The 10277-nt window shown below is 36.4% G+C and overlaps 1 protein-coding gene across 1 annotated transcript in view; it reads left to right on the forward strand.

The window, feature by feature from the left end:
* The first annotated feature begins 1475 nt into the window (after positions 1-1475).
* Positions 1476-10277, forward strand: part of PLS1 (plastin 1) — a 25770-nt gene continuing 16968 nt past the window's right edge. The window contains exons 1-5 of the mRNA XM_009286710.1: positions 1476-1577; positions 4963-5126; positions 6524-6653; positions 8335-8467; positions 9374-9455. Coding sequence (XP_009284985.1) covers positions 1508-1577; positions 4963-5126; positions 6524-6653; positions 8335-8467; positions 9374-9455 — 579 coding nt within the window. The 5' untranslated portion in view covers positions 1476-1507. The remainder of the gene's footprint in view (positions 1578-4962; positions 5127-6523; positions 6654-8334; positions 8468-9373; positions 9456-10277) is intronic.

The following is a 10277-nucleotide window of genomic DNA, read 5'->3' on the forward strand; positions in this document are numbered from 1 at the left end:
AATTCTGATTCCATTATTACAGCCTTACAGCAGACCTTAGAAGGGATCCTGTTGTTGCAGGCATTGTGCAACCATCTAGTTATGGGGCAGTCCCTGCACTGGGAAAGTTTGTAACCTAATTAGTCAGGACATACAAAGGTGGGAAAGAAAGGTGCAGTCTTGGCCAAGGGCATCCAGCAGGTCCATGGTAAAACCAGTTGTTGAATTCGGGTCTCCCCTTTTCCCCTTCCAGTGTCTCGTCCAGTGGGTAATAGTACATTCTGTTGATAGGCGTGATTTTGGGGGGAGAAGCACCTGCATATAGCAGATCTGAATATAATTATTATGAGCAAATAATAACCTGGCCCTTACAGGAATATTTTTCTTGCTCTCAAGCAAAAACACTAAACCAGAAGGGAAAACGTACACAAGGACAACTTCGATGAAAATATTAATGTAAGGTGGATTTTTTGTCATTTTTGGCTTATAAAGTAAAAGCAAAGACAAAGCTTTTACTTTATGGTAGGCACAGCACCACCTGTAGCACAGTGCTCTCTACAGCCTCACATGCAGATGGGTGCTGCCATAGGCTTACCTTGTCTGCGCCAATGGCATGTGCACGGTGGAAAATGGCAAATGCACATATAAGCTTCGTATTGAGACAATTGCGTGTGACTTCTTTACAAACTTGTGCTTACTAACAAGGGTCTGAATCATTCTGTTGTAGTAAAGCTTCAGTAAGAGGAAATGGGCAAGGATCTGTCATGGGGGTTTATCAACCCTTGCTAAGGTGCCTTCTGTTTTGTTTTGCTTTTTTATGGAGTTGGGTAGAGAAAGTAGATTCACATTGAGACTCCAGTCTTTGTGCTCAGTAAAAGCCTTTATTCGGCTCTTTGACAGTGTTATGAGACAATAGGCTTGTCAGAATTGTGAAGTAAAGGTCAGGAGGTGGTTAACTTCTGCAGCAGCTGTGGAAAGGCTCACCAGCATTCACCCACTGATTGTAAGCACTTTTCAAGTGCTTACAACTTGAAAGTGTCCCATTGAGGTTTACTGCTGTTCAAATGTTGGAGTGCTCAGTGCTTTGCAGGACTAGATCCCAGCACTAAACACTAATTAGCAAAGATACTGCATTGCACTTAGAAATTAGTTTTTCTAAAAATTGTTTGTTGAAATGTAAGGCGATGATTTTAATGTTGGAAAACCGCTTGAGCAATGGAGGTAGATTGTTGGTCAGTGCTTATTCTATGCCAATGAAAAGATCAAGTGTATGAAAACAGGTGCTGCTATTGTGAATTCTCAGTCACTATTACAGTGAAAAGAACTGCTAGGTGTTTGATGTACTTTAAAGTGTTGTTTGTAATGCTTTAAGTGTGCCAGGCTTGGAAACGTCATTCAGGTCTGGTACCTTGTATTGAAAAGATCAGTAACTTGTATTAGTATGTGCTTGGAATTAAAGCCTTATATATTTCCTGTTTATTATTATTAGGTATAAGCAATTGAGGACAACACTTCTTGCTGTCCAAAGATGGAAAACAACGTAACTACTATCTCTCGTGAAGAGCTCGAAGAACTAAGAGAAGCATTCAGTAAAATAGGTATGTTTTAAATAAGAAAATAATAAGGATGCCATTGACATTGCAAAGCCGTGTAGGATTTGTGGAAGAAATCTTTACGGATCACTTTGTTTTGATAGGACCATGTCTTCCTTCTATGTTGCCAGTAATATCTAAGAAAATAAGAATGTTTACATAAAACCTCTTATTTTCACTGAAACTATGTGTGTTTATTCATTTCTTTCAACTTCAGCAATGAAAACAGATACATTTTCTTGCTGGGCAGCTGCATTATTTGTGCCATTCTATATGCAGCACGATAGGTCCCAAAATTCAGTTTTTTGAACTCCTTAAATCTGAAAAAAAAATGATTAAACGTCAATTGTTAAATATATTCTCATGTTGGATTACTGACGCTTTGCTTTACTTGCATGCTTTGGTGAACTAGTAATTTCTCTTTCCATTTATTGGATCAGATTTTACATTGTAAGTAAGCTAAACTTGGAGATTTTTTGATCTTGCTTTTGTAGCTAGCAGATGTTAATAAATAACTGTACAATTTTGTATGCTTGACAGGATGTTTGCAGATTAATCAGAGAGTAAACAGAAAGAGTGAGAAATTATATAGCAACTAACCCTTATTTCCAAATTGCAATACTGTTGTGAATGTTAAAGTTCACATCTGCTTTATTTCTTGTTTGCCGCAGTTCTGCGGGAGTGATGTGTAACTGTGCGGCTCAGCAAATCAAACGAACGCATTTGTAATCATTCATAATGGGGGAACAGGGTTGCTTTAAGCAGAAAGTCTTAAATATTACAAGTCTTCAGTTTGGTAAAGAGACTATTGGGAAGCTGTACGTTAGTGATCTGTAAGACCATGAGTAGTGTGAAGAAGGAGTTACTCAGTTTCTGTCAATCCAGGGATCACGTGATGCCCAGTAGAGAGTCAGAAAGCTTAAAATAAAAAGTAGTACCTTTTCTTCATGGCAAATAATAAAACCATGAACCCATTGACTCGGAATGTTGTTGAGACCAAAAAGAGTAGAAATGCTAAAGGAATAAGATAGATCCATGGAAGGTAATTCATGAGTTGCTATTAAACAATTATCTTGACATAGTCTGTAGCTCAAGAAGTCTGCAGCCTGCAGGAGCTGGAAAGACAGACCAACGAAAAGAGCACTGTATACATTATCAGTCTACTGGGAGGTGTTAGGATAGGTAGATACTCACTGGTATTGTCTGACAGCTTTTCTGTTTGGCTTTCACCATCTGCATTCCTTCTCTTTCTCCCTTTCCTTCCTGCATGTTTTCACATTTCTGCTCTAAGAATTGTCTGTACTACTCCTACTCACTGAAAAGCATTTTCTTCCTTACTGTATTATGCTTTCTGTAAAATATAAAAAATTAAGCGTCGTTTAGCTTTTTTCTTTTTTTCATTTTTATGGATAAATTGCTTGCAGCTATATTGGTAAACTGAGAGAAAAGGCATGTATTTAACTCTCTGCTTGTCATCATGGAAACTTACCCTCAGTGAAAGATGAACCTAGAGAAATAAAATAGCTGGTAATCTGAGTGAGCTCATGAGCATGTCCTCTGCTTTTTAGACCATCCCTGTTATTACGTGTGTTGTTACATGTCTGCAAGCCAGACAGTGGATGAATTAATACATATGCAGACATAAAGTTTGTTTGTGTAGTGATTTGTGAATTGTTGGTAGTATCAAAAACACAAAAAGAGATATTTTTTTAACAGGTGTTTTTAGCCTTTTGTCAGCAGTGAAATGTGGCCTTCTTATGAAGCTGTACGGAAGCTACTTAGTGTAGTATGGATTACAGGGAAATTACTGTATAGCAGTCAATTATGGCTAGAGATGAAAGCATGTTTCTCTGCTTGCCCTTCTGTAATGTGATGTGTATTCATCCATTCCAGTATTATTGGCTGAGTTCTGATATAGAGACAATATGAAGAGAGGTCTTAACTAGTAAACAGAAAAAAACAAAAGTGGGAGCACCTTGACAATTCGGAAAAGCGGCCACATCATTTTGCTTCTGTTTCTGACTCGTGTTACTTGTGACGTTCTCTTAAATTACTTATCTTAGATGCATCATTTGTCAAACTGGGAAAGTACTATTAATTCATATTTTTCAAGAGCTCTAATATGATTATGAAAAACTGAAAATTGTTGTTAAACATGGAAAATATTTGCATTAAATATATGAAATGATGGGCATTATATCCAGCACTAGTTATGCTGGATATGATTTCTTGTATTTGATTGAGCTTCATCTATACTGTGTATGGACTATAGCTTTTCTGCTTTTAAAAGTACTTCTCTCCATTGCATAGACATTGCACTACAGGTAAGGCTATTTTAATGGGCATTCTCAAATTCTGCTTGTATAGATATGTGAATAGATATATGTGGAAATACGCATAGATATAAAAAAAAAATTAGGAACAGTTAATGTGTTTCATTTATGCATTACATTGGATAAAACCATAGGTTTGTAAAATGGTGCTTTATTATACTAAGACAAGAATTCAAGACAGCTTTCTGCACACAAATTGGCCTAAGGTGGAAGTACGAAGGGTATTTTTATGATTTCGGTGCTGCTTCATTATTTGTCATGAGTAACACAAATTATACTGAATTTTTCTTAATTTATTCTTATGTGATACAGCTATTCATTTCTTTCCACAATCGTGGAGCTATACCATACCTCGTGTTGAAAAAAGCATTCTCATACTTTGCTGTCCATGGACATTCCTGACATGCGGTCTTGGGAGCCAAGTATAAGTGAAGGTGGCAGTACAAATTGCTCCCAACAGAGCTAGTTAATAGATTAAGGAAGGTCACCTTTTAATAAACAGATACAGATCATCCCAGATTTATCTTCACAGGTAAGCCTAACCACATCAAAAGTTTTGAGGAACAGGAAATGTCTATCAGATACTAGGATAAGAAACAAAATGCAGAGTCAGGTAGAGTTCTTGTGTAAGTAGTTTTTCGTGTGTAAGTGTGCTCTCCTAATGACAACTTGCATCAGATTAGAGTTTACTGATTGCAAATGGTAAAATACTGACGGTAGGAATATAATAATTGATCTCCCTTTCACTTGAAGGTTTATAGAGAATTTTGTTGGGAGTCTTAAAAAAAGCTTAAACTTTGCTATTTACAAATATGCCATCTTGTTATAGCTGTGCTTTGGGATTATAAGATAGTTCCTGAGAAAATACATAACAAGATGGCACAACTCCTAGCCAGTTGTGCCTCTAATCTACAAGTATTCCTTCACGGTTACTTATCTATGTCAGAAGAAATACTCATCTCCTAGAACTGTATTTCTCATACTTTATTTATTCTCAACAGTTACTATACTTGGTTCTTTACGTAAGTATAAAAACAACTTGTGCTTTCATTTTACAGATATTGACAACAGCGGGTATGTCAGTGATTATGAGCTTCAAGACCTGTTTAAAGAAGCAAGCCTGCCCTTGCCTGGTTACAAAGTCCGGGAGATTGTAGAAAAAATCATTGCAGTGACAGATAGCAACAAGGACGGGAGAATCAACTTTGAAGAATTTGTCTCTGTAAGACGTTCCCTTTGGATGTTTCTCTACTGTCTGATATCTCTTGAGAACTAGGATAGAAAACTGAATTAAGTGGTACAACTAAGTACTATTTTGATACAAATAACTAGTATTTTGAGAATGGAAGTCTTCTGTCACAATTTACAATAGCCTATGTAATTATTTTCCAGTCTTTATATTTCACTCTCCCATTTAATTTAATAGATCTCATTTGGGCAACATGTGAGAGCACAGTAGTTTCAATCAGTTCTACCTTCTATTTCCTCAAAGATGAGGGGATGGACTGCAAATTATAGGAACTGTTTGGTCAGCCCTTGCCCTGACAAAAGAGTAGCTAATTAGATACTGGCCTCTGAATTCTCTTAGTGATAAACTAATGCTTGCGCTACTATGCTTAATGTCTGTACTAAAGGCTACTTTTTACTGGGAGTGAGGTACAGTTTTTCACTTTTAGTGAACAGATTTGAACGGTTTAGACTTTTTTTAATGTGGATCACTGGCTAGTGTGCTTTATTTAAGAGAAACAAAAACTTTTCAGGCTGTTGATTTGTGTATGTGTTTGGGGATGATTAGTTTTTGCTTTGAATTTAGAGTACTGCTGCTAATTGCAGCAGGTTACTTGTTGAACTAGTTATTGATCCTTCTTTCCAAGATTCTAATTTGCAGTGGTTCATAGGTGAGATGCAAATATTTGCATCCAGGTATTGAACTGTATCTGTTACTTATACTTCATTGTCAGTTTTGAGATTTCTACAGTATTTGGGCACATTTAGAACATATCAGTATGGTAAACCAATGTGGTTTACAGTGCAGGCAGGTGGAAAATAGTGTCAGCTTGCTTAAGGGCATGTGTAACTGTCACATAGTAACCTTTTACTGTAAAGCATACGATGAAGTAAGTGGAAGAAATATGCTATAGTAATTGAAAATGTGTGTATCTTCAGTGTTTTCTTCAGTTTACCAAAACATCTATGGAAAAATTGTGTAGATATCCAATGTGGTTTACAGTGCAGGCAGGTGGAAAATAGTGTCAGCTTGCTTAAGGGCATGTGTAACTGTCACATAGTAACCTTTTACTGTAAAGCATACGATGAAGTAAGTGGAAGAAATATGCTATAGTAATTGAAAATGTGTGTATCTTCAGTGTTTTCTTCAGTTTACCAAAACATCTATGGAAAAATTGTGTAGATTGTTGCATATCTACTTTTTTAGATAGCATGGCTTAAAAAAGGTAGCACTTGAAGTACTCACTGAGAAATAATATATTAGATATCCAGTATGCAAGTTTCATGAAGGGATTTAAACTAGTTTTACCCATACGGTGATTTCCCCCCTTATCACTTAGTTATTTGAAGGTATGCTCAATCACAAAATGCTCTCTATTTTTCTTATTCAAGATAATTCAGGAATTGAAAAGTAAAGATGTTAGCAAATCTTTCCGAAAATCAATAAACAAAAAGCAAGGTATTACAGCAATTGGAGGAACATCAGCAATATCTACTGAGGGGACACAGCACTCTTATTCAGGTAAGAAATAATTAAACACGAGCAGATTCAGCATGGAGGAAGACTCTTTAAATTTGCACTACAGCAGGAAAAAAAAAAACTGGAAAAAGTTGCTGTTGAAAGCAAATTAATACAGAGAAAGCATGTGGAGATGGGCAAGATAAGTGTGGGTGATAGTTTATTAAAATGTGGGCTGTTCAGTTGTTGTTAGTTTCATGCTGCACTCAGAGATAAGTTAGGCGTCTTTGCCAGAGCAAAAATGAAAGCAAGCACTGACAGCATGTGGGGGCAGGGGAAGAAGGCCCCTTTGGCGTACTTCTAGTAATGCTAGTCAAGTTTTTGGCTTCATTACATGCTAATCTATTCCTATTCCTATATTCAGATAAAAATGAATCCCCATTTTCAGTTCCACAGTGTTAACTAAGATGATAAAAAAACCAACCCACACATCATTTCTGGATGGAAGGGCCTTCTCAGCTGTCTCTGTGCCATTACAGAATTGTTCACTCCCATATGATTTTTGCGTAGCCCATCTCATACTTGAGAACTTGCTTTTAACATTTGATCTCTGTTTCTTTCTACCTCCCGCTGCTGCATGTCATTTAAGTTGGTAATTGTGCCCAATTGCATTGCAGCTCCTGCTCAGAATGTTAACTACGTTCCAGGATCACATTGCACTAAGCAATATTGCAACTTTTTTATTGACTCAAGTCTGGGATTTGCTGTGGTTCCAGAAGTGTGTTAAGATTCTATATATGAGGAAGATTCACTTCAGTTAGCTAAAGGTGGTGATACCCTCTCTCTGGGTATTATCTTTATGGCACCAGCTGCAGTTGGTATATCTCCAAAGCAGGGGATATATTCCATCTCAAAGGATGCCTGTAGGGGGGACACCATCAGAGCTAGTTGTTTAGACTCCCTTTCATTTTCGGTGGAGAGAAACTGACCCCACTAGACTGCAATTCATCTGACCTGGCCTTATCAGCCATCTAGTTTATGATGAGATGAAGTGTGCACAAGAATTTCATGTTTCTTCCCACTGACAATGAAAGAAATGTAATGAGTCAGGTGTAGGTACCTGTCTTGTATGCTTCTTGAGGTAAGTGAGGTGGATACCACCTGTACTGTCTGGTAATTTGGACACTGATACTTGATTGACTGTTGTCCCAATAAGCATTCTTAGATACACAGTAATAAATTCTGCACCAAATATGAGAGAATTTAAAACTGAGGTACTAAACTTTTTAAGTTTCTCAAAGCTAAATACAGCACAGTAATTCAGATGATAGTCTCAAAAATACTGCCGGTCTCTGAAGTCCTAGTAGAAGGCAGAATCGAATGCTGCGTTTTAAACCAACATTGTACGGATTGAGATGTTGCATATTTCAGATCACAAATTTCCCTCTTTTCAATGTAATTGCTGAGAAACTGAATTCAAAGTCAGCCATGATGACCCATTATGTCGTTATGATTTTTATGTTGTCTTTCAGAAAATCATCAGATGTTTAGAGGGTGCAGTAGGGGAAAGATCAATCTGCCATTTTTTGTGTGCTTTCCCACTGGTCTGATTGTTTTCATAACTGGCCCCTGTGAAACTAAGGGGTTTTGTTGCAGATGAACCTCTTTGACCCAAGTCTGATGTTTAGTAGTATGTGTTCATGGAAATGATAATAGATTATTTTAATGCTATTTTTCTTTTCAGAGGAAGAAAAAGTTGCTTTTGTTAAGTGGATAAATAAAGCTCTACAAGATGACCCAGACTGTAAGCACCTCCTACCTATGAACCCATCAGATGCTAGTCTTTTTAAATGCCTTGCAGATGGCATCCTTCTTTGGTGAGTCCAGGGTTGTGAGAAAGAAAAGAAATTAATCTCAAAGGTTAAATGCTGATCACAGTGACATGAATTGGAAAACTTCTGATAGGCATTAACATCAGGACTCCACTCTTAAATATTTCAACCAATGTGTAGGATGGGAAAAATCTGTTTGCCCGTAGAAATGTTGTTATTAGCAAATGTTTTATGTGACTGTGCATATATTACAGAAGTGGGTTTCCACTTCAGATCCATAATTATACACGTCAGATATGTACAGGCTGTTTATGAAGGAGATAATTACACAGTTCATATATTCATTAGCTGCAATAATTAGAAATCTTTGCTATTTCAAATATTTTTAAAAGTCACAAAATCATAAGATGGGAGGAACAGGTATCCATGGCAAGACAGAGAGCATATAGTAGGTACCTTAACTTTAGTCTGCTGTAACTTTTAAGTTAGTTAAAGTAGACTAATAGTACTTATTCATACACCATGGTAACAAGGGATTAGCTTATTAATATTGATGTGAATTAGTCTTTGAGATCCTTGTAGATGCAAGATACTATAGAAATGCAGTGCAGAAATATATTGGTTATATTATAAAGATTTTCACTAGAAACTATTTAACTGTCTTTAGTTTACAGTTTTAATTTTCTCAACTTTCTTTTGACAGCACAGACATGCTCTGTTACTTAAGTATAAAACCCAATTGCCCAAGTTTCTTATAATTACATATTATCTGGAGGTTTCTGGATGAATGTGCAATTATTTAACAGGGAGAGGAGATTTAGAGGATGAGGTGGTCGTTTTTTATCTTGTCAGAAATATTTACAGCTAGTTTAAAGTGTTAGGAGTTTATAATCAAATAATATATTTTCTGAAAATTGAAAGTTTGAATAATCTCTGACTTTTCTTCCTTAGCAAAATGATCAACTTTTCACAACCAGATACAATTGATGAAAGGGCTATTAATAAGAAGAAACTCACTCCTTTCACTGTTTCTGTAAGTACTGCACATATAGGAACTTGCCACAAATGAAAAAGTAAAATATTTTTCTACAGCTCTGTTTTAATGACGGTTCTCCCGGTGGAGCAAAACCAAAAGTCCTATGTATTAAAAAATGTCAAAGCATGAAATTGTATTTTTTTAATAAACTCTGCTGAATTCTCCTGTTTCTTAGATGATGTACAGGAAAACTTGTATTTTTCATGCTTTCCTTAGTTCTTTTGCTATTCACTATTCTCATTTTGCTTTACTAAGTACCTGAAGAAAATAATTTTAGACTTCTGAGTGGATGGTCAGGTCGTATTTTAGCAATGCAGAAAGTATCTGCGTGGCTGTATACTGTATAGAAGGATGATGCATTTTCAATAGTGCAGAGTGGCTTGGGCAGAAGATGAGAAGCTCTATTTTTAATTGTGTATGAAGTCATGCAAATATTTGAGAGAAACAGTTTTTAAGACCTTAGTTAGGGTATAAGAAAACAGGTCTGGAAGAGGGAAGTAGATCCATAAGTTGCCAGCCTAATGAGAAAAAAAAAACCAAACCAACCCAATGATTAAAAACCTCAGTTAATTGGCAGACTTTTCATTTCAGGCTGTGACATTAAAATATGAAAAGTTAAAACATACCATGTTCTAAATCCTCCAAGTGGGTTTGGTAATCTCTATTTAGTTAAAGAAGATGTGTCAGCAAAGATCATAGAATCATAGAATCATTGAGGTTGGAAAAGAACTCTAAGATCATCGAGTCCAACCGTCAACCCAACACCACCATGTCCACTAAACCATGTCCCTAAGTGCCTCATCTACACGTCTTTTAAAT

The sequence above is a fragment of the Aptenodytes forsteri genome, unplaced genomic scaffold, assembly GCF_000699145.1.
Source record: "Aptenodytes forsteri isolate BGI_AS27 unplaced genomic scaffold, ASM69914v1 Scaffold184, whole genome shotgun sequence".
NCBI lineage: Eukaryota > Metazoa > Chordata > Aves > Sphenisciformes > Spheniscidae > Aptenodytes > Aptenodytes forsteri.